General features: G+C 34.0%; 4 protein-coding genes across 6 annotated transcripts; 3 read left to right on the forward strand and 1 right to left on the reverse strand.

The window, feature by feature from the left end:
* The first annotated feature begins 1,925 nt into the window (after positions 1–1,925).
* On the forward strand, positions 1,926–6,734 carry LOC100253158 (probable GTP diphosphokinase RSH3, chloroplastic). 2 transcript variants are annotated; one of them, XM_002273760.4, is made up of 6 exons: positions 1,926–3,147; positions 3,240–3,425; positions 4,790–5,250; positions 5,341–5,499; positions 5,587–5,938; positions 6,212–6,734. In XM_002273760.4, exons 1-6 carry the CDS (start codon positions 2,440–2,442, stop codon positions 6,518–6,520), a joined length of 2,175 nt encoding a protein of 724 aa, XP_002273796.1. In that variant the 5' UTR covers positions 1,926–2,439; the 3' UTR covers positions 6,521–6,734. The 2 variants fall into 2 exon arrangements, with proteins under 2 accessions (XP_002273796.1, XP_059595402.1); XM_059739419.1 differs by having other exon boundaries at positions 1,993–3,147; positions 4,790–5,499.
* A 732-nt stretch (positions 6,735–7,466) lies between these two features.
* Positions 7,467–10,286, reverse strand: LOC100248023 (transcription initiation factor TFIID subunit 9). 2 transcript variants are annotated; one of them, XM_010656126.3, is made up of 3 exons: positions 10,066–10,286; positions 9,222–9,493; positions 7,467–7,920 (listed from the first exon to the last, which is right to left on the reverse strand). In XM_010656126.3, the coding sequence occupies exons 2-3, from the start codon at positions 9,477–9,479 to the stop codon at positions 7,645–7,647; spliced, it is 534 nt and encodes a 177-aa protein (XP_010654428.1). In that variant the 5' UTR covers positions 9,480–9,493; positions 10,066–10,286; the 3' UTR covers positions 7,467–7,644. The 2 variants fall into 2 exon arrangements, with proteins under 2 accessions (XP_010654428.1, XP_002273931.1); XM_002273895.4 differs by having other exon boundaries at positions 9,222–9,487; positions 10,066–10,276.
* Positions 10,287–13,705: 3,419 nt separating this feature from the next.
* On the forward strand, positions 13,706–17,118 carry LOC100266896 (uncharacterized). The gene is made up of 4 exons (XM_010656127.2): positions 13,706–14,457; positions 16,073–16,165; positions 16,754–16,821; positions 16,899–17,118. Exons 1-4 carry the CDS (start codon positions 13,744–13,746, stop codon positions 17,035–17,037), a joined length of 1,014 nt encoding a protein of 337 aa, XP_010654429.1. The 5' UTR covers positions 13,706–13,743; the 3' UTR covers positions 17,038–17,118.
* Positions 17,119–18,266: 1,148 nt separating this feature from the next.
* On the forward strand, positions 18,267–22,336 carry LOC100242895 (E3 ubiquitin-protein ligase SPL2). The gene is made up of 6 exons (XM_002273980.4): positions 18,267–18,843; positions 19,679–19,780; positions 20,417–20,587; positions 20,747–20,868; positions 21,430–21,549; positions 21,655–22,336. The coding sequence occupies exons 1-6, from the start codon at positions 18,472–18,474 to the stop codon at positions 21,941–21,943; spliced, it is 1,176 nt and encodes a 391-aa protein (XP_002274016.1). The 5' UTR covers positions 18,267–18,471; the 3' UTR covers positions 21,944–22,336.
* Positions 22,337–22,390: the final 54 nt, after the last annotated feature.

The following is a 22,390-nucleotide window of genomic DNA, read 5'->3' on the forward strand; positions in this document are numbered from 1 at the left end:
CTCTTGTCGTAACACGTGCTGGACGCAGCAGTCACGTAAGTGGAAATTAGCAGAAAAAACAATAAATGGAATCGAAAATTGAGGTGGCTTCTAGAGAAAGGTAGAGGGAATGAGACTAAAGGGACTGAGACCAAGTACATTGAACAGCTCACACTAATAGTGAATTGTCTAAAATGCCCATGGGATGTCGAGGAAACTTCTCAAAGGGGTCTCTGTTTGATCCTCCAGTGGGGCCCGGTGTAGCTTTTACTGACATGTGATTGGCCCGTTTGGTCAAGAAGTCAAACATCTCGGGACCGATCACAACCGTCCGATTCACCCTTAATAAGATTTAAAGGAGTTCTCTTTTCAACCGTTAGAATTCTTGCCTAAGAGGTTTGATTGCATTTAAGAGGTGAAATTTTCAAGGCTTAAAAGAGTAAATTTATAAAATCATTAAAATATAATATTAAATTAAATAAATTTAAAAGGAAATAACCAATGATTAAAAAAATTAATTACAATTTAATTTATTGGAACGATTCTAAATCACTCACACGGTCATACACAAGCTTCATAGGCTGACTATTTCAAAAGTCCAACCAATACTAAAACGCCATTGGTCTAGAATTAACAAAGTCAAAACTATAGACAAATCATGTCCGATCAAAAGAATCCTTCACCGTTGATATAGTGGACCAAAATAACTATTTTGCATATGGGTTGAGATTTTTGTGGGATTCAGTGGAATCCTAATCCTTAAGCAACAAATTATTAAGGATGAAACCAGACAAATAAATAAAAATATAAAAAGAGGTGGGACCCCAAATCCACCAACTTGCTGATAAAGCAAGGGCTTTGATTACATCATGTGGGCACATGCCACATGGGTGGGCATCAAGTCTAGTCTTCCTTCCATCTATTATGAAATCTAGGCATAAGTGAAGATCTTATGCTTATCATTATTCCAACAACAAGATAATATATAATAATAAATATATTAATGGAAAGATAAATAAAAATATTATAAAAAATTAGAACCTTTAAAATAGTATTTGGAGGTAAAAGTTCTTTGGATATCCTCTATATGATTTATTCATATTATAATAACAATAATAATAATAATATTATTATTATTATTATTATTATTATTTAAATATATTAATTATTCTTATTTTTAGTAAAAATATTTTTAAATAAAAAATTAATTATTCAATCAAATATAGAAGTCAAACACCATCCCAAACAAAAACTAGTTATTTTATATTTTATTTTACAAAAGTAATGTTGCATTAGAAAGGTATTTGTAAGAAGAAAAGAAGGAAAGTGATAAAGAAAAAAGAAAATTTAAATCTAATATTATTTTTTCATATTTCTTAAAATCATATTTTTTTTTAAAATATTTTTATTATAGTTGAGTATTTTTTTTAATTTTTTATTTAATTTTCCTACCATTTTTCTAATCCAAATTGACTCTTACCTTGTTGGTTGAAGCAATAATAGGTGGATGCAATGTTATTCCTAGAAAAGAATATTGTATTAAATATTTTTTATTTTTATGGTAATAATGAAATCTCTATTTAGTAAATGAAAAATAATTTTAATATTTTTAAAATTCTAATTAAATAAAATTATTTTTCATTATTTTTATGAATGTTCGAATAATAATTATTGAGCTATTTAGATCGATGGCAATAAATATAAAAAATAAAAAATATTTATACCATCTACTTTTTATCATTATTTTTAGTAGAAAAATATGTTAATTTTTAGGAGGAATATCTGATTTATATATAATCTTTGTTATTACCTTTTAAAGGTAATCATTTCCAAAGGTGACATAGGTGAAATATTCCCATCTAATGTTAATACTCCATAATTTTCTCGACAAAGTGACGTGGGTTTCAACCATAAAAACAAAGAGATTAGAAAAAACTAAGCAATGAATACATAATCAGATCATAAAACCCTAAAAATAAGAAAAACGGTTTAGATTATTCTTATAAGTTTTGGCTTTTAAACTAAAACCCTAAAATTAGATTATGTCCCAATTGACAAGAATAGAGGTGCATTTTCCGTAGTTACTAGTGGACATGAGGGCATTTGCGTCTTTTCATTGCTCGGATTCCTGGCCGGTGAAGCAATAAGAGGAAAGACAGCTTCTGAGGAAATCGCAGAGGGGACAGAAAGCGAAGCCAAAGAAGAAACCTAAAATTTCTCTCTCTAGAATTTCACACTCTAGATTCAACAATAGCTCTTTTGACTCTCTTTCGTTGAAAAATTAGGGTTAGGGGTTTTCTAATTTTCTTCAATTTGGGGCTTGATTTTGACCTGTTTCTGACCAAATTGTATATATCATAGTGGTGATTGTTAGAGTTTTTTTTGAGGGGTTTTGGATCTGGGTCTTGTGTGTAATTGCTTGAAATTCAGAAATTGATCTGGGTTTGTTGTGAGGAAGCCATGGCTGTTCCGACAATTGCGTTGTACGCGAGTCCACCGAGCAGTGTTTGCTCGGCGTCGCACCCTTGCCAGATCAACTCACACTCCTCGCACGATTTCGAGCTGAATTCGAGATCTTCGTCGTCGGCGACGGCGTCTCCATCGCAGAGGCCGGCCATGGGGGGTCTCTCGTGCCTGTTCTCCTCGCCGGCGGTGAAGCACGCCGGCGGCGAAGAGTTGGGGTCGATGTGGCACGACAGGGGCGAAGAGCTGAGCAGCTCCTTCTGCTATTTGGGATCGTCGTTGAAACGAGATCGGAGCGAATCAAGCCCGGTCTCGGTGTTTCAAGGCCCGGTTTCGTGTAGCAGCAGCGTTGGTGGGTCGTCCAGAAGCCCCCCGATGAGAATTGCCCGCGAAAGGAGCGGCGGCGATGGGGTTTCCAGGGTTGGAACCAGTGGGTTGTTCAGTGGATTTGTTAGAGGGGCTCTGGGTTCCTATATCGATTATGATTCGCCCACCTTTGAGATTGGTGGTGGTGCCCTCAATGCGGATTCCTCATCAGTTCTGGTAGATGAATTGACCTTCAATATGGAAGATAATTTTCCGGACAGTAACTCCGAGCCTCATGTGAAAGATTTGCTCTTGGGTGCTCAATTGAGGCACAAAATATTCTCTGAGGATTTCGTTGTCAAGGCTTTTTACGAGGCCGAGAGGGCGCATAGAGGGCAGGTATAATTTTGGTCGTGAATTTTGAAATAGATTTTCTGGTTTTTTGGATGTTTGAATTTATGATGATGGGTATCCTATTGCCCTTTTTGTAGATGCGAGCCAGTGGGGATCCTTATTTACAGCATTGTGTGGAGACTGCCGTCTTGCTGGCGAAAATTGGTGCGAATTCAACCGTCGTTGTTTCGGGGCTTCTCCATGATACCCTTGACGATTCTTTTATGGGTTACGATGATATTTTTGGGACTTTTGGAGCTGGGGTTGCTGATTTGGTTGAAGGGGTAAGAGGCATACTTAGAATCTAAGTATTTGTGCTTAAAGATACTGTTTGCTGCTGAAAATTGATTGTGGTATTTTTTTTTGTTAATGTTCAAAGCCCTTTTTCTAAAGGAATCTTCTTTGGAGCATTTACAGACATGATTACTGTTGATGACCTATTCAATTGAGATATAAAGGAATCAGATGTGAACTAGTTAAAAAAGTGCTTATGATCTAAGTTTTATGTTAGATTTACATCAATGCGGAAGTTGGAGTCTGATATGATTAATAGATCACTTGGATTATGTGTAAATAGGTTATAGTTGTAGCTGTTATATTACTTATGTGGTTGGCTTGAATTAGAATCACAAATTCACAGTGCTCCATCTTCGAGATATTCTTAGACTTACATCATTTTGTCATGGAATATTTTGCCATGAGGTGTGAATTAATGATTGTGTTCTAAGATTAAAAAATATTTTTATATGTTTATGTTTTATTTCAATGGAAGATACAAGGTATAATGTTTGGTATAGATCGTGTGGTTAAGTAGTTATTGTTTTGTTTTCATCCTATCAATTGCTTCTTGTGGTAATAAAGAAATGATTAAAGCGTAACATCTATTATGGTGTTCTTTTCCACGGCTAGAGACACTTCTAAGTTGGCATGATTTTTGTTTGGGAAGAAAACATGAGAAGGTATGGGAAGCTGTTTCTGTGTGCATTTTTTGAATGATTTGGAAGGAAAGAAATCCAAGAGCGATCAAAAGCTTAAATGAACAAAGTAACCTTTTAGTATGGGTTTGGTTCTACATAAAAGAAAGCATAATGCCTTTGATTTGTAGATTGGTTGCAATTGTTCCGTGGGGGAATGTTGTTTTTTTGTGTTATCTCTTTTTTTATATTGCCATTTTGTACCCTTTGTTAAGTCTTGTGTACTTAGATGTCTGTTATGTCAATCACTATTTTTCCATGTTACTCCTTTTTTTATTTGTTTTTGCTGGTGGTGGAGGCAGGCATGGTTTCCAGATTTTAAGGTTATATTAATGTGGACCTTATGGTACTGTGTCTCTTAGTGATTCTACTTTCCTTGTGTTTTCCTTGCTTAACAAACAATGACAGGGACCACTAACATGCATTTTGTACTGAAACTTGATAAGATCTCATGATTTTTAAAGAGTTCATACTTTTGTAGTGTAAATTGGCAATATTATTTATTGGATTTTGAAATTTTTAAACATTTTCCTCAGTTTGCTTCATGATACAAGCAGTTCATAAGATATAGTTTTTGTTCCTAGTAAAATCATTGCATGTTTATTTTGGTATAATATACTGATAAAATATTCAATTTTTTAGGCTTCTAAATACCATTTGATGACATTTGTTAGGTGTCTAAGCTAAGTCAATTGAGCAAGCTAGCACGTGATAACAATACAGCAAGTAAAACGGTTGAGGCAGATCGATTGCACACCATGTTCCTTGCCATGGCAGATGCCAGGGCTGTCCTCATAAAGTTGGCAGATCGATTGCATAATATGATGACACTGGATGCATTGCCTTTGGGCAAGCAACAGAGGTTTGCTAAGGAAACTCTGGAGATATTTGTGCCATTGGCCAACCGGCTAGGAATCTCTACTTGGAAGGAACAACTAGAAAACCTGTGTTTCAAGCATCTCAATCCAGATCAGCATAAAGAACTATCCTCCAAGCTTGTGAAGTCCTTCGATGAGGCTATGATTACTTCTGCTAAAGAGAAATTAGAGCCAGCCCTTAAGGATGAAGCCATTTCTTACCATGTTTTATCTGGGAGACACAAAAGCTTGTATAGCATTTACTGCAAAATGTTGAAGTATGTCGTCCGTTTCTCTTCCCGTATTTGTCATACTATATGTTTTCATAAAATTCAGACTTGGAAAGTAATTGCTTTTGAATTGTGCAGAAAGAACATGACCATGGATGAGATACATGATATTCATGGATTACGATTGATTGTTGAAAATGAGGAAGACTGTTATAAAGCACTTGGAGTTGTTCACCGATTATGGTCTGAAGTGCCTGGAAGGTTCAAGGACTATATAAAGCATTCCAAGTTTAATGGGTAAGTTAGGGATGAAAGTGATTGTGCATTATTTTATGTGTTTGTTTGTTTCCCCCTTTTTTTTTTATTTTTTATTTTAATTTGTAGGTACCGATCTCTTCATACGGTGGTGAGGGGTGAAGGCATGGTTCCACTTGAAGTTCAAATCCGAACAAGGGAAATGCATTTACAAGCCGAGTATGGATTTGCAGCTCATTGGAGATACAAGGAAGGTGACTGTACGCACTCTTCATTTGTGCTTCAGATGGTTGAGTGGGCTCGATGGGTGGTCACTTGGCACTGTGAGACGATGAGCAAAGATCAATCACCTGTTGGCTATGATAATTCCATCAAGCCACCCTGCAAGTTCCCATCTCATTCTGATGGTTGCCCATTTTCTTATAAACCGGACTGCAGCCAGGATGGACCTGTCTTTGTCATCATGCTGGAGAATGATAAGGTTTGCTTTTGAAATTTCTATATTTATTTTAGAAAAAATATTCCTCTGATGACCAGGTGGGTCCACTTGAGACGACTTCATTATGCCAATACCATTTCAATTCTATTCCAGTCAAACTTGGTTTGATTTTGAGGCCTTGATTTTATGTAAATACCTCATGCTGATATTGTATCATCCATCAGTAAACCATATCCATTTCTTCCATTTTCTCACTCTGGATCGACCAGTTCATGAATACTAAGCAAAACATTTCTGGGTTTGTGAACGTTGCAGATGTCGGTCCAAGAATGCCCTGCAAACTCAACCATAATGGATCTGTTGGAAAGAACCGGGCGGGGAAGCTCAAGATGGACGCCCTATGGGTTTCCAATCAAGGAAGAACTGAGGCCACGGCTGAACCATGAGGCTGTGAACGACCCCACTTGCAAACTGAAGATGGGGGATGTGGTGGAGCTAACTCCAGCCATACCAGACAAGTCTTTGATAGTGTACAGGGAAGAGATCCAGCGGATGTATGAGCGGGGCGTGAGCGTATCGAGCAAATGGTCTGCAGCTAGTAGCATGGTTGGCTGGAGAAGTTAACCTTTGGTTTGTCTGTTGGTTTCTACCCTTATAGAGTGCATTACCATTCAATGATAATCATTCTTGTATATACATGATAGATATTTGTACAGAAGAGCTTTATGGTTCTGGTATGAGTGGAAAATTGACTAACTTAGATTGACCAAGGACCAAAAGTTTGATCTCCAGCTATTGATTCATCGATATAATAGAATTCTACCTTGCCTCAGTCCAATTTGGTGTTTCCTTTTATTTTTTTTTAATTTTATTTACATGCATCTTGATTGGAGTATTGCTTTTGAGAAACCTGCTTGATATGATCATATTTGGGAAGCGAAGCAAATTCCTCATTTTTTTTTTATTTTTTTAATTATTCTTAGTTATTACTTTATTTGACCTTTTTAATCTTTTATTTCTTTTAAAATGGTATAAAATAAATTGTAATAAAAAATAATAAATTTCTAAAGGAATGCTTTATCCTTTTTTTTAGTTCTAATAAATGAAACTTAAAATTAAATATAATAATTAGGACGATAAAAAATTTAAAGATAAATATCAAAATTAATATCTAAGATAAATTATAATAATTAATATAAAAAATGCTAGATGAATTGTATTTGTATTATACAATTAGTACAATTTTTTTTAAATTTTTTTAAACTAATCCAAGTTTATTAATCTGTTTCACAATGGTGTTTCCACACTTTTAATAAAAAAGTATTTAAAAGTATTTTTTTTTTTTAAATTAGATGTCTGACAAAATTTAATAAATATTTTTAAAAATATAAAAAATCGTAATGTTTTATAAAAAAAATTCTTGATAAATAATTTTCCTAAAAATACTTTTCAAGAAAATAATTCCCAGTGAAAATATTGAGAGATTTCACTAACAAAACGAGACATGACTGACATGATCTTATTTTCATCTTTTAAATGCTAGTTTCTTAAAGGTTAAAAGTCAGAAGCATGAGAAGCATATTCCATTAAAGACAACAAATTACACCAATTATTGAATATTCTTATGATTTTGAAAGAAATATAGATCTTTCCACCCAATTCCTACTACAATTTAGGGTAACAATACCTTGATGAGAAGAATTCCTAAACATCGGATAGATCTCCTAAACATCTAACATAATAAATTTTCACCTTGGGCGTTTAGCTCCAATGGGAAATGATACCCTTTGAGGAGTGTGCTGGGGCAAATCTGTCCTCCCTTCCTGGGAAGCGTGGGAGGGATCAGCACCTTCTTCGTCTTCTTCTGTTTCTTCCACTGCTTGGGCTGTTCTCTTCTTTGGGATAGCTAGTTGGTAGTTCGGGCTGATCAATGTGTCCTGTTCAGGTGGGAGAGGGATTCCAGGCCCTGCAATTGATTTTGGCAGTGGGATCTTGTTCCTGTTTCTAGCCAACTCTAGAAGGACCTGATGAATGGAACAGTTAGATTATATATGCTATAGACATATTGATATGGAATAACACTGGTAATTAACCAAATACCGGGTCAGAGAAGAGAGGAGAGGAGTCAGGATTCCCACAGACCTAAGTCTCAGTCTGAATTGGGTCTCACAGACTGAGAGGAAATGGGAATAGGAAAAGTAAAGAAGAAAATAAAGTGTGAACATAATCTCTCTTTCACTCTTCCCCTTGCTTTTCTTTATATGTCAAACAGAAAATGTAGATTTCCAACACATAAATTTCTCCTAGACTTCATCATGTTTGTTTCCATTCCTTTCTATCACTAAAACTAAACCATAAAATATTGAAATTCCTTCGAATTTTTTTCCCTCGCCTTCATAGACTAAAAGCCTCGCCAAGCAACCAAAAAACAAAAAGAAGAAAAAATGTTGAGCAGAATCATATTCCTGGAAGAGATTATAAGGATGGGTTAGCGGTATGAGTGGTAGAATCCACCATTTCTTACTATTAACAAGCCCATCCAATGTAATATGGGAGATGAGATTAAAAAAAGGAGGAAACAGGAAATTAGGGAAACAAATACCAGATTTTGCATGGTTCATCAGATTCCAATTCTCATAGGGTACAAACAAACAAAAGCAGTGACAGAAAAAACATGATATTCTTACACTAGGTTGTTACTTAAACCCAAAATGAAAAATTAGTTGTCAACAAATTAGGTGCTTTTTTTATGACCTTTTTTTTGGTTAAGTGATTTCTTTTCTATGAAGAACAAAAAATTGTTGTTTCCAACCTCAATACTTTTCCATTTGAATCCCAGAAAAAAATGAGGGAAAGGAAAGAAAACGCTAAAAACAGCATTGTTTTTCAGCAATGTAAAGAACAAATTCTAAATTATTTTTTTAGCACTGTTCTCCCCTTCCCACCATACTAAACAACATCCAACCCAAGCCTAAACTTGCTCAACTGGCAACATGCCTATAATCAACTTTTGCTTTGTCACTCAACCAGAATCCCAATCTCTAAAGCTTGCATCATATCCAATTAAGCTTTTGTTCAACACCCAAGTTTGATAGGTACAATACTCCACAATTAAACCTGCATAAACTGATACAAGTGAACCCCATTTGTCTAAAGCCTTGACCTTCAAAACAAGAAATGATACCCAATTCAATTTGTTTTGAGAATCCAACAATCAAAATAAGATCAAGAACATTGTAAATTTAGCATAACAAGGAAAACTATTAAAGGCCCAGGCTTCAAAACAAGTTCAATATCAAGAACATGAAAAATTTAGGAAAATTACCTCTCTTGCTGGGGGCTGAGAGAAGCTGAAGTTGACTTTAGACTGAATTGCAAGCTTCACATCATCACAGTCAATTGCAGGCTTACTGGCATGCTCTGAATATACCTGGGCATCAGTCAAAACATCCACAACATACCGATACCACAGCTCCAGAAACTGGTGTATAACTCGAGGCTCATAGTCATCAACACCCATTGATTTCAGCAGTGATTTCACAATCTTTGCATCCCTTGGCAAGTCCTCATCTCCCTCTGCCATTCTCTCAACTGCCCCTTTCACACGAATCAATAGCCAATATTAAAAAAACTCTTTCTTTACACCAATTATATGTGCAGTGAGTGTTTTCACATGAACCAATCATGAACATTCAGAATTTTCCTTCGCACCAAACAGATAAAACTAGCAAAATAAAATTCAACACTCAAACGAAAATACAGAAAATTTGAAAATTAACTTTGAATCATCAACAGACTTCGGGCAAATTTCTTGGACGTAAAGAGGCCAAAGCGAAACTAAGATTTTGGACTGTTATAGACTATATTAAAAAAATTCTTCCTTTACACGAATTATAGGTACAGTAAGTGCTTTCAGATGAACCAATCATCACTATTCACAATTTTCCTTCGCACCAAAAAGATAAAACTAACAAAATCAAATTCAATACTAAAACGAAAATACAGAAATTTTGTAAATTAACTTTGAATCATCAAGAGACTCGGGGCAATGTTCTTGGACGTACAGAGGCCAAATCGAAACTAAGATTTTGGATTTTTCGAAACGCATCGTTTCATCTAGGGCTTTACATCCCAGATCCATGGTGAGAGAAAGAGAGAGCTTTGCTTACCGGTAAGGGATGATTGGGCGGAAAGTTTTTCCGGAGCAGTACAGGTTCAAATAATCGGCGAACTATGGGGAAAAGGAGAATCGCCGGCGACGACTTGAGCGGCGATGACAGTATTGAATGGGAGGAGAGTAGGGATTCGCCCTAAGCAGAAAAGAAAAATACCAAACGCACCCTCCTCAGGTTTTGGGTAATATCAAGGATACCCCTGTACTTTTCGGGAAATTTCATGTTGGGGGAGGCCCAAATACGAAAAAAATTTCTCAATTAAATACAAAATTCTCAATCCTTTTTACAATATTTTTTTAAAAAATTCTCAATTATTTTCGTCAAAAATTCTTGAAAAATTATTTTTAATAAAAAAATTTACTAAATAGTTTTTTGAGATTTAAAAAGTCTTGGATATATTTGATACGAACGTAAATGATAATAATCGAATGTTTTAAAATATTTAATTTATTGGGTTAATTTGTTTTTGTGTAAGTCGGTTAAAACTAGATTAAAGAATTGATATCAAATTCAAAAGTTAAGCGATAAAAAATGATTTTAAATTATTTTAAAAATATAATTTTGTTTGAAAATTCAAATATACAAGTGAATTGATTTATTTTTATTTTTATGTTTTGCAAAAACAAAATTTTTTAAGAAACTCTTTGCTTAAAATTAATTTAAGAGAAGTAAAAATATATATGTATATATTTAAAAAAAATAATATATGAGTGAGAAAAATATTACTTCTTATAAGCTTTACTTTACTTTACTTTATTTTCTTAATTTAGTTTTTCAATGGGGTTTAGATTTATTTTTTATTTTTTATTTATAATATGACTCAAATATTGTCCAAATCATAATGAAAAAAAATCATCATACATTGGCCACAAAGAATCCATCAATCCAAACACCAAATTTCAATTATTCCTACATTCACTACTACATGAAAACAAACATTAAAATCCATTATTAATTCCTCTATCTCCAAAAGAATTCTTGAGCAGACTCTTGCCATGAGAGCACAAGCACAAGCATCACCAGCACAGCAGCTAGTCCCCATGATGAGCTCCCAATTCTCAGCACCCATGACGGATCTGGAGATGGAACTGCACCCGAAGAAGACGACGATGAAGATGAAGATGATGATGTTATTTTGATGCCTATTATAAGGCCTGCAAGAACCATAGGAAGAAGAAAAGCACTTGACGAGCTCAAGAACCTTGCCTCATAATGTGTATTGTACAGTGGTGAAAGCACTATTGAAGAAGCCAAGGCAAGAGCCATGGCTAGTGCTCTTGTACTAGAAATGCTTTTGCTTAGGCTTTGGCTTGTGTGAGTAGTGTAGGGAGCCATTGATCTCAATATGCCAAAACCCCAAGTTGAAGTTGGGGTTTTATGGAGGAGAGGGGGTGGAGGAGAGGAAGAAATCTAGGTGTAAAGGTCGAGAATTGAGTGGGGGAAAGGGGGATGGAGTCCAAAAAGTTAAAAAGATAAAGGTAAAATATGAATTGAATAGTGGGAAAAATGAAGGGGATCTTGAAAGAAGTATTGGGAAGCAAGGTATCTTTAGGTGTGGGAATGAGTGTGTTCACACCAAAGCCATTGGTGTTGGTGAGATAGATATAGTCATTTGCTTTGGAAAATTGGCATGCAGCTGTTTGTTTCCAAGTTGGAGGAGGAAATGTTAAAGGATCTTTCTATAAAAAGAAGGTAAGAAAAGTTGATAGAAAGTGTTTGTTTTAATAATTTAGTTTTATTTCTTTTTTATAATTTTATTATATATATATATTTCTTTCTACTTTATTTCCTTTCATTTTTAGTAACTGTACATAATTTTAAAGAATTCAACTTATCTATTTATAAATTATATTTATTTTAATATAATTAAAAATATAAAATAATAACTCAAAATTTTTAAAGATAACGTGCTCGTAAAGTATATACAAGAGAGTTTGTGAGGTGGGATAGTCATATAAAATATCTTAAAGTTGGAATTAGTAACTATGACTTTTGATATGAGGTTTAACTCATTCAATTAGTTCGTAATCTTCTTAAACTCACCTGCTACTCATTCCTATTGACAATGATGATGTTACGAGACTTTTTTTTCTTTTCTTCATTATGGTATTTTTTAGAAAAAAAAAAAACCAAAAGACTTTCACAAGAAACCATAGTTACCTTCCTTTTATCTTAGGATTTTCTTTTAAGTTACAAGTTGTTTTAATAAAATAACCTAAATAAAAACTCTTTTTAATCTACTTTTAAATCAATTTTTAAAAATAAAAGTCTTTTTCTTAGGGATTAATCATTTTTTATATCTATGCGGTACATTTTATGAAAAGAACTTATGATTCAAAGGCAAAAAAAGAAAACTTAATATGAAATCTAAAAAAACACTTTTTAATATTTTGGATTAAACAATTTCTTGTAATAGGAAGGTTTTTTTTTTTTTTTTTTTTTGTGTTTATAATATTAATATTATCTTTTGAAAGTTATGATTTTAACTACACTTTTTAACTTTTACCATAAAAATCAAAATTTACATTTAGAAAACTTGTAAAAAGTAGATCCAAACAAACCAATAAAAAAAAAACTATATATAATAATGCACAAGTTCCATCTACTTAGGAAAGTAAAAAGAAAATCAAAGAAGCACTCATCCCAAATCACAGTGTGGTGTGCTTCCTAAGGCAAGCAAATATTCCCATCACAAGGATTTGTTTTCCCCTTTTGTTTTGATATAGTAGTGGGGTAAGTAAGTCAAGCAACCCATATGTCCATTGTTTTCAATTGTAGGTTGAGTTTTGTTTCTTTCTACCTTCTTTGAAAGTTGTTAAATGTTGTATCATGTGAAGTTAATTGGTCGAAAGACTTGTACAATATATTTCTCTTTCAAAATCTTCACAATCTTCATGGAAAGAATTTGTCGGCCAACATCATGAACTTTAAGTATTATTTTAATTCATTTTTGTTGTGTATCAATTAAAAGTTTTGAAAATGTCACACGTCAATCCATTGTAATTATGATATAAATTTTTTTAACAAACATCTAACACATCTTTACACAAAACTACATAGACATAGTCCTATGTGTATTTACGTGCCCTTTTAGGACTAGGTAGACAAGTTCTATAATGGGTTAATGATTGACTCCCTACTTCCCTTATAACCATTATTTATTTTGAGTTTATCCCGACTTTTGTTTTCTTAAAGAAAATATCAATAATATAAAATAATTTATAATTGAAACAAAACTTTTTTAAAGAACAATATCAATAAGTTTGGTAACGTTTTTTCTCGTGTTTTATAAATTAATGAAAAAAATAAATTTAATTTAAGAAAAGCTTGATATAGAAATTAGGAAAAATATCTCTATTTTTTTTTTTATTAAGAGAGAAGCGAATTTTTGTAGCTATTTGGAACATGTATCATTTTCTCCTAGTGGTGTTTTAAAAAATTTAAAATATTTATCATATGTATTTTTGTAATAAGAGAAAATTAGGGGGCAAATAAGGCAAATCAGTTGCAAAAGTTAGTTCTAATACGAAGCAGATTTTGAGGTCAGGTGAGGAATGAAACGCGCAACATGTCAGAAAAATCTCATAGTATTCCGAAAATGCCCCTATGATCAAGTCCAACTATAAAAACCACCGCGAAAAAGAGGCTCAACAGACACCACCACCACACTCCATGGCTTCTCTCCACCTCTGGCGTCTTCTCTCCCTCTACATCTCCTCCATTGCCGCCGTCCTTCGCCGTGCCTCCCCCGCTCTTTCCCGCCTCATCCGCTGTTCAATCATCGTCACCCTCATCGAATCCTGCCTCTCTCTATACTTCATATTCCTCGGCCTCTCCCCCACCACCGTGGAACTCGATGACCACACCACCGTCCACTTCTGGACCTCCGCCCACCGCCGCTTCAGCCGCCCCAACCTCGTCCTCGTCCACGGCTTCGGCGGCAACTCGCGGTGGCAGTTCCTCCAGCTGGTGGGTCCTCTCTCCAGGTCCTTCAACCTATACGTCCCCGACCTGCTCTTCTTCGGGAAATCACACACTTTCCGCCGGAACCGGAGCGAGGGGTTTCAGGCGAGGTGCGTGGTGGAGGGGCTGAGGGGATTGGGTGTGGGGAGGTGCAGGGTGTTCGGGATCAGCTATGGTGGATACGTGGCGTATCGGATGGCGGAGATGTGGCCGGAGGTAGTGGAGAGGGTGGCGATTGCAAGCTGTGGAATTGGGTATACGGAGGAGCAGAAGAGGGAACACTTAGGAAAGCTCGGGAGGAGTGTGACGGAGATTTTCTTGCCGGAGAGTCCAAAGAATCTCCGGCGACTGCTGAATCTCTCCATATACAAGTTCGATCCTCTCAAATGGGCCCCTGACTTTTTTCTTCAACATTTAATAGATGTAAGTTGCACCCATCTAACCTTACGACCATCTATTTCAAAATTAATGCAATTAAATCATAGATAATGAAATGGAAAAAAGAAGATAAGTCTTGATAAATAATTAGGGTTTTAGATATAAATAATTTATATCAAATTCCTACAAATAAATAAAATATTGATATTAATGCTTCCAAGTCTTATGGTGATGGATGAAAGATTGATTTTTTTTTTTAATCAAATTAATTACTTTAGCCAAATGGGAAAAAAAAATACTAAATCATTTGTATTTCTATGTAGTAACTAATAATTTTATATATATATATATATATATATATATATTTTATTTATTAAAATGATAACTTAATAAAATTCAAACTAGTGATTTTCAAGAGATTAAAATTGTTAAAGAATATGATATAACCCAAATCCTACAATCTTAAACTTTTAGGAAAATTGGTTGTTCAATATGATATCAGAACTTGATTAAGTTTCTGTAATTTGCATGTTTGTTTTTTTATTTAATATATATGTTAGATATGAATTCAATTTAATTTGTCTCTCCATGTGCAACCCCGATCTTAAGAAGTATGTTTAAGTTCTTAGAAAAATTAGTTGTTTAATATAGTATTAGAGTAAAATTGATTTTTAATGGAACAGTTGATTTATGATCTCATTAAAAAGAGTTCAAAATAAGAAACTCTAAATTTCATTCTCTCTTTTTCTCTTTGAGTCTATTTGGATTTCACAAATTTAAGAGTTTCCATCGAGTAAAATGTTATATCATAAGTTATATGTATCAAAGTCACGTATTAATGAATAATTTAAAATGTTGTTATCAAATTAATAACTTAATATGATGTAATCGAAGAGTGATGATTCTTAATAGGTTAGTGTTAAGATCTAAGCTCAAATTCAGTAAAATGATATTTTTGATGCATATTACATATTTTGATAAAAGGAAATAATATATATATATATATTGAATTTACACTTTTAGCTCAATGATATCTAAAGTTTTAACCACATGAAATCTAAGATTTAGTTGTGGTTTGGTAAAACTTAAAACTTATTATTTAATGATTTAAGTTGACTTTAAATTAAAATTTTTTTAAATTATGAACTTAAATTTATTATTTTAAGTATTAAAGTTGTTTGGTAAAACTAACTTAAAAGTTATTTCAAGCTATTCAATTAATATATTTACCCCATTAGTTGTAATTAATATTTATTATTAATTTTTTTAATTAATATTTATTTTCATTAATTTTAAATAATAAAATTGTTTATTTAACATTCATACTTAATGTACCTTAGATTTATGAGATAATCTTAAAATATTTACTATAAAAAATAAGTTATAGATTTGAAGTCATAATTGTGAAATATATTCTTGTTAGATATGAGTAAATAAGACAAAAATAAAATAAAATTATGATTAAAAATTAGTTAGCTATTTTAACCTAATATTTAAAGTCATTTTTAATTTTAAATTATGATATTAAGTTATTTTATCAAACATGTTTAATCTACTAAATAAGTTAAATTAAATTATTAAGTCCTTGGGTTGCAAAAGCCTGAAACATATGTTTAAGAGTATTTATCCCTAATATTTGAAATGGGTTGTGGCTCATTAGGCAATGTTGAAGGATTACAGAAAGGAGAAGTTAGAGTTGCTTGAGCACTTGCTGGCCCAGAAAGCTGATCCAGACATTCCCATTCCCCCTCAGGTAAGAAAAGTAAAAAATAAATAAATAAATAAAAATTCATAGCAGTTTCAGAAAATTTCCTCATTGTTTCATATTTATGAGACTTTATTCAAAAAATGAGACTTTATTCAAAAATTTCATATCATTAATTTTCCTTTTTTAGGGTACTTTTTTTTTTTTATAACCTTGGATGTCCGGACCAGCTTACGTACATCTCGACTAATTTCACGGGACCCTGAAGTTAACGATCGGGTAAGCCTCAAGTGGCCTTGAGGGGACTATAACCGGTGATCATTGGGAAACAAACCCAAGACAGGACCTTTTTTGGGCACTTTTCAATTCTTAGAAAATGGGTTTCCTTTTTCTTGGACTTGGATTATATATCAATCCTTAGTTTCCTTTTGTCATTAGATGTATCTTATGGCTTTTCAATTCAATTCCGAATCAATATCAAAGCCTTTAAGGTTACATTTATTTTCAAGTACGTTTTAGGTTTGTCCTTAATTGCATTATGCCATTAGCTGTATCATATGTCTTTTCAATTCAATCCATCCATGACAAATCACTATCAAAACCTTCAAAATTAAACTTATTTTGATGTGGGTGAAGGAAACAATGCTCATTTGGGGTGATAAGGACGATGTATTTCCACCCTTGCTGGCTTTCCAACTGCAAAGGTATCTTCTTCATTTTAAACCCACTTTGTGATGTTTTTGTTTTTGTCTTCAGTTTGTAACATATGTTGTGGGCGCAGGCACTTTGGTCCAAAGACAAAGCTGGAAATAATCAAGGACACAGGCCATGCTTTAAACATCGACTCGCCTGCTCGGCTATATGAATTGATCGAGTCCTTTTCTTTGGGTTGTTCCAATTCCAAGGATGATGATATATGAAAACAAATTTGTTGAAGTTATGTCACAAAACTCTTTCGTTGTTCCTAATGAAAAGGATATGACATCGTTGTTGTTGTTTTACTTTTTGCTCGTGTTTTAGTATTATTATATTTTTTATCTTATTCTTTATTGATTATTAATATAATTAAATAAAAAATGATTTAATTTATTTATAAAAATAAATTATGAAATTTTATGATATTTATTCATTTATAAATAACATTTATTTTTAATTTAATTAAAAATTTTAAAATAAAAAAAATATTAAATAAAATGAAATAATTAAGGCTACAACTTGAGTGAGTTGGTTAGATCGATGACAAATCAAGTCCAACTCCAATTAAGAAATAATTAATCCAAAACTCAATCCAACCTGATTTTAACTCGAGGTACTCAATTCAAACCCAATCCAACCTTATTTTTTTAAATTCGGGTTGTTCAAGTTAGATTCGAGTTGATCGGATTAGACTTGGGTTAGCCTGGTTGCATAATTTAAATTCTATCTATGATATTATTTTATTGTATTTATATGAAAATTTAAATAACAAATAGGACAAAATTTCTATATAGGAATAAAAGAATAAATATATATTTATATATTTTCTAAAAATAATGAAAAACATATGATATAATTTAATTTGATATTTTTCTTAAAAATAGAAAAATAAAATAAATATTATTATATAAGATAAAATGCATTATAAATATTATAAAAATATTAAATCCATTTGGATTAGACTCGAATTATCCAAATCTTAACTTGAATCCAACTCAAGCGGAGCTTAGATTGAAAAAATCTAACCTAAGTCCAATTCAAGTATTAAAAATAATTGTTTAAACTCATTCAAACATTAGGTTGAACAAGTTGAGATACATGTGATTCGTCTTAAACGTGACTATTAATGTTGTTTTCTTGGTCATATACAAGTTATGTTTTTTTTTATATATTAATATTTAGTCTTTTTTATTTATTTAAATTTATTTATTTTTTGTATTTTGATATTATTTATTTATGATTAAGTATTTTTTTTATATGTATATATCTTTATATAATAATCTAAATTTAATAATACATATTAAGAAAATTAGATTAAAAATTATTAGTGAAAGAAGCAACTTTCAAATTTTTTCAAAAGTCATTTACAATTTTAAAATGAGCTTAAGAGTGAAAGCAAGAAAATGATGGATTCTTGAAAAATAAATAATCGTGTGGTGGGGATGAAAACAACGCATTTTGTGCACTACGGGCGATATTCTTTGAACCACGTCTAGGACGGCTACAAGCATGAAACGCTGCGTTTTATGGAAGCTAGGATGAGAAACGATGGATTAAACGACGCCGTTTTCAGATCCTATAAAAAAGTCTCAGCTTTATCCCACTGAACTGCAAATCCACCACCACTCCTGCCGTCTCCGTCGCAACGCCACCGCCACATGTCCGCACACGACCAAGCAGCGGCGGCGATCCTCGCTCAAGTAGCCCTAGCCGCCGACGGAGCCATCCTCGGCTTAGCCCTAGCCTACGTCGCCGTTCGCAGTTTTATCAGGCTCTCATCCACCTCCTCCGCCCTCCGCCAAATTGATCAGTCTCCGTCTTTCCGCGTCTCCGATCTCCGATCCCTCCTCTCTCCCTCCAGCGACGATGAATCCGACCAGTCTACGTCGTCCGATGGCCTGCTCGTCGTCGTCCGCGGCACCGTCGAGGCGAAATCGGCCATTGACGGCAACTGGAAGAGCTTGCGTCCCAATGTTCTCGTCTCTCACGAATCAGGCGAGAAAGGTGTCATCTTGCAGCGAACGCAAACGGTATGTTTGAAATTTAGCTACCTTTATTTCCGTTTGGTTGGCAAGAGAAAGGAGCAAAAGAAAATGGGAATTTGAATTTCTGCGGGGAAATATTTGTAAATTCACCTCCCCTAAGCGGAAATTGAGCTTGTTTAAATGAGATCGTAGTGGTAGTCTTATATAAGCGTTATTTTGTAGCGAAGGTCAACATTATGTTTGGAACAAGGAGCTACTTTAGTGCCCATTTGGTTGTCGAGAAAACTGAGGGAAAGTTGAACGAGAATTTGACTTCTTTCGATGAAATCTAGTGATAGCACTGTATGAACTTTTGGTCTTCTTGACAACTAAGAGAGCTGATGATTTACTATCGGTAGCATGAAATTAGGGCATCGGGATTGAGGGCCTCAAATTCCAAGAACTTGATTCAACACTTCATCCTAGAAGATCTTTTTATTCCTAAGGTTTCAAATATGGATTTTTTTCTTTCCTCCCCCCCCCCCCCCCCCCTTTTTAAAGATTCAGAACTATAATTTCTTTTCCTTTCCTCAACAAAGAAACAGAGCAATGTAATTTGCATTCTACAATTCTATAACTGTGAGGAAAACTCATTAGCTTGTCTATTTTAGAGCTCTTTAATTGTGGAATCACTAATTAAGCTTATGTTTTTATCCCCCAAAATTTGGTTATCTACATGGGTTATCATATTGATCAAAGATTAGTTAATAACATCACTCACTTGATTGTCTATGTACAGCATTGCAATTTTGAACTTTATCTATGTGCCTAAATGTTACATTAATTTGTGCTTCACTTTTGAAGAACTCCCCTTTTGATTTTGTGGTTTGTATTTTGGCAGTGTATATACAATGAGTGGAGGGGTTTTTTTGGATGGACTTCTGATATACGCACCTTGTTTGCAAGATCCTGGAAAGAAAAAGAATCTACCTCATTAAGAACGGTATATTCATCAAACCATCCACTTCTTCAGTTTTCTGGATATCTTAGCTGGTAGATCAAGAAAATTTATGTATACAAATAATGTTTATCTTTGGTACAAGCATTCAAAAGCAAGATTGATAAACATTTTTTTGTTTATCCCGAATTTTCCAGGTTTATATGTTCTATAAGTATTGCTAAGATTTTGCTTTACAGGAACAGTTCCATGTGATAACTTTTTATTGGTTCTTGTTTTGTGCCAAAGATTTAAGATACCTTTCTGTATCCCAATTTGTGATGTCAAATGTGGGAACTTTTAAGATTTGTTTGAGTTTGAATGGTCTAAGTTATTCTTAAGAATGCTTATTAAAATTTAACTAAGCATTCAGTTGAAGTCAAATGCAATCCTCTATTATATTAATTTCTTTAGTTCAGCTCTCTAGCTCATGAACATCCTTATTCTTGCTTTTTGTCTTTTTCTTACAAAGTTTAGTTTTAGTCTTTTTATTCATCTGTGCTGTGTTCCATGCTTTTGATCTCTTAAGATGCTTAATCTTTGATTCTAATATTTCAAGCATTTCAGGCTAACCTTTGCTTCTTCATGGTTTGTTGAATAGAAGTGAGACTTATGATGACTTGTTTATTTCTTTCCTTACAGGTTCCTTTTATTCTTGTTGAAGGTGGTCGGTGGCCACAATCTGATTATGTCATTGTGAACATGGATGGCTCAAGACATCCCTTACCTCTTACAACAGTTTATCATCAATTACAGCCTGTTAATGCTTCTCCTTATACGTTCCTCCAAGCACTTTTTGGTCATGACTACCCTGTGAGTCTGAAAAACTAATTGTTTTTATCTTGAAGCTGAAACTCTCTCTCTCTCTATCCCCCCATTTTGCCCCCTCCTCCCCCTACCCAATTCTTTTGCCTTTAGATATGTTTGATTTATTACAGATAGTTGATATTGTAATTTGTGCCTTTTTTGAAGGTTGGTCTTCTGGATGAAGAGAAACTTCTGCCCTTAGGGAAGGAGATAACTGCAGTTGGCATTTGCAGTTTAAAGAACGGAATTCCTGAGATCAAATCATGCAAGGATCTTCCTTATTTCCTGTAAGAGAGTTGTTCCAGAAAGCATTTAGTTAGGTTTGTTTTTGTTTTCCTGGTACATCTAGGACTATCAGAGTGAAGTTGGGTGGCTATTACCATTCCATTTGAAAAGGTAAAAAGATAATGGTTAGCTTGTAATAGGGTCAATTGATCCTATCTAGAACGATTAAATGTGGTTTGCATTGCTTCTTGAATGTCTGCCACTAGGCATTATGTTCTTTTTCTAGATAGTAGGTAATATCTCTTATTGTTGAAATATGTTTATCTCTATACAGACACCAATATATTCATGTACAGGTTCTCTTGTTCTCTGTTTTACTGATTCTGCTTTCCAACTCGTCTAAGCACCCAATTCCCTTTTGAGTTTTAGAGCCCTTGAGACTTGGATCAAGCAGCTAGTGGCTGGGATGGGGATTGGGTGAGGTTCCATGTTTGATTTCATGTAACAACATTGAAAGAAATAAGAAAAACTATTATTCTTCATTGTTTTGGCAGCATCTTGCTCTCTTGTTTCCTGTGGTGCCACTCCATGTGGAATAACTGCTTGTTTGTGTGCTTCTGCAGGTCTGAGATGAGTAAGGATCAGATGGTGGTGGATCTTGTCTTTAAGTCAAAAGTACTATTTTGGAGTGGTGTCATTCTTGGTTCAGTGTCCATTGGTGTTCTTGGCTATGCTGTTGTGAGGTACCATAACTTTGAATATTTTCCCAAAATTAATATATTTCTAACTCGATAATGGTTGTGAGGATGAATTTAGTTTGAATCTTATTCAATTTTGATTGTCTTAAGGAACTGGAATAGATGGAAGGAGTGGAGGCAACAGAGAGGGGTCCGGCCACCAAGCCAAGCTGTTACTGATGATACTGATACCCAGATTGCAGAAGATGATGCAGGGGACGTTCCAGATGGAGAGCTGTGTGTCATCTGCCTGATGAGGAGAAAGAGGTCTGCATTCGTTCCATGTGGGCATCTCGTATGTTGCCAACGCTGTGCCCTATCAGTTGAGCGTGAGTTGTCCCCAAAATGTCCTGTGTGTCGACAGATAATCCGAAGTTCTGTGAGGATATATGGCTCTTGAGGGACAAAGAACTGCTGCTTCCTTCTATGGGCCTACTGTGGGGCAAGAGTTCACTGGTCTCTAAGGTAGTTCGTTAGTCAGGATCACATGGAACGATTTTGGGTTACAACCGAAGCAGACTTAAAGCATCTTCGACATTTTCTTGGTGAAGCTGTAGCAGTAGCATTTCGGGCTGGACTCCTTGAGTCAAGAGCTTGAGATCAAAAGAAATTAACACATCCTCGGATGCTGATACTGAACTCTTTTGTGGATATTGGGCAAAAAGTTTCTACTAATTTTATGTTAGGCGAGGTACAGAGAAAAAAGATCAAAAACTTGAAATGTTGTAATTGATACTGGGATAGCTTTTGTACAGTAAACAATGGATCAACTTAATTATCAACTTAAACCAAATGTAGAATTCTCGAGTGGATTAAAGTTGAAAAGCTGCAGAACAAAATCAAGCAT

The sequence above is a fragment of the Vitis vinifera genome, chromosome 9 (genome assembly GCF_030704535.1).
Source record: "Vitis vinifera cultivar Pinot Noir 40024 chromosome 9, ASM3070453v1".
NCBI classification, from domain to species: domain Eukaryota; kingdom Viridiplantae; phylum Streptophyta; class Magnoliopsida; order Vitales; family Vitaceae; genus Vitis; species Vitis vinifera.

Excerpts from the sequence above, each read along its gene's own strand:
- LOC100253158 (XM_059739419.1), top strand. The coding sequence starts at position 2,440 with ATGGCTGTTCCGACAATTGCGTTGTACGCGAGTCCACCGAGCAGTGTT. Across the intron at positions 3,148-3,239 it reads AGAGGGCGCATAGAGGGCAG|ATGCGAGCCAGTGGGGATCC; the intron begins GTATAATTTTGG and ends CCCTTTTTGTAG. Across the intron at positions 5,500-5,586 it reads AAGCATTCCAAGTTTAATGG|GTACCGATCTCTTCATACGG; the intron begins GTAAGTTAGGGA and ends TTTAATTTGTAG.
- LOC100248023 (XM_010656126.3), bottom strand. The coding sequence starts at position 9,479 with ATGGCAGAGGGAGATGAGGACTTGCCAAGGGATGCAAAGATTGTGAAA. Across the intron at positions 7,921-9,221 it reads CTCAGCCCCCAGCAAGAGAG|GTCCTTCTAGAGTTGGCTAG; the intron begins GTAATTTTCCTA and ends TCCATTCATCAG.
- LOC100266896 (XM_010656127.2), top strand. The coding sequence starts at position 13,744 with ATGGCTTCTCTCCACCTCTGGCGTCTTCTCTCCCTCTACATCTCCTCC. Across the intron at positions 14,458-16,072 it reads TTCTTCAACATTTAATAGAT|GCAATGTTGAAGGATTACAG; the intron begins GTAAGTTGCACC and ends GTGGCTCATTAG. Across the intron at positions 16,166-16,753 it reads ACATTCCCATTCCCCCTCAG|GAAACAATGCTCATTTGGGG; the intron begins GTAAGAAAAGTA and ends ATGTGGGTGAAG.
- LOC100242895 (XM_002273980.4), top strand. The coding sequence starts at position 18,472 with ATGTCCGCACACGACCAAGCAGCGGCGGCGATCCTCGCTCAAGTAGCC. Across the intron at positions 19,781-20,416 it reads AATCTACCTCATTAAGAACG|GTTCCTTTTATTCTTGTTGA; the intron begins GTATATTCATCA and ends CTTTCCTTACAG. Across the intron at positions 21,550-21,654 it reads CTTGGCTATGCTGTTGTGAG|GAACTGGAATAGATGGAAGG; the intron begins GTACCATAACTT and ends GATTGTCTTAAG.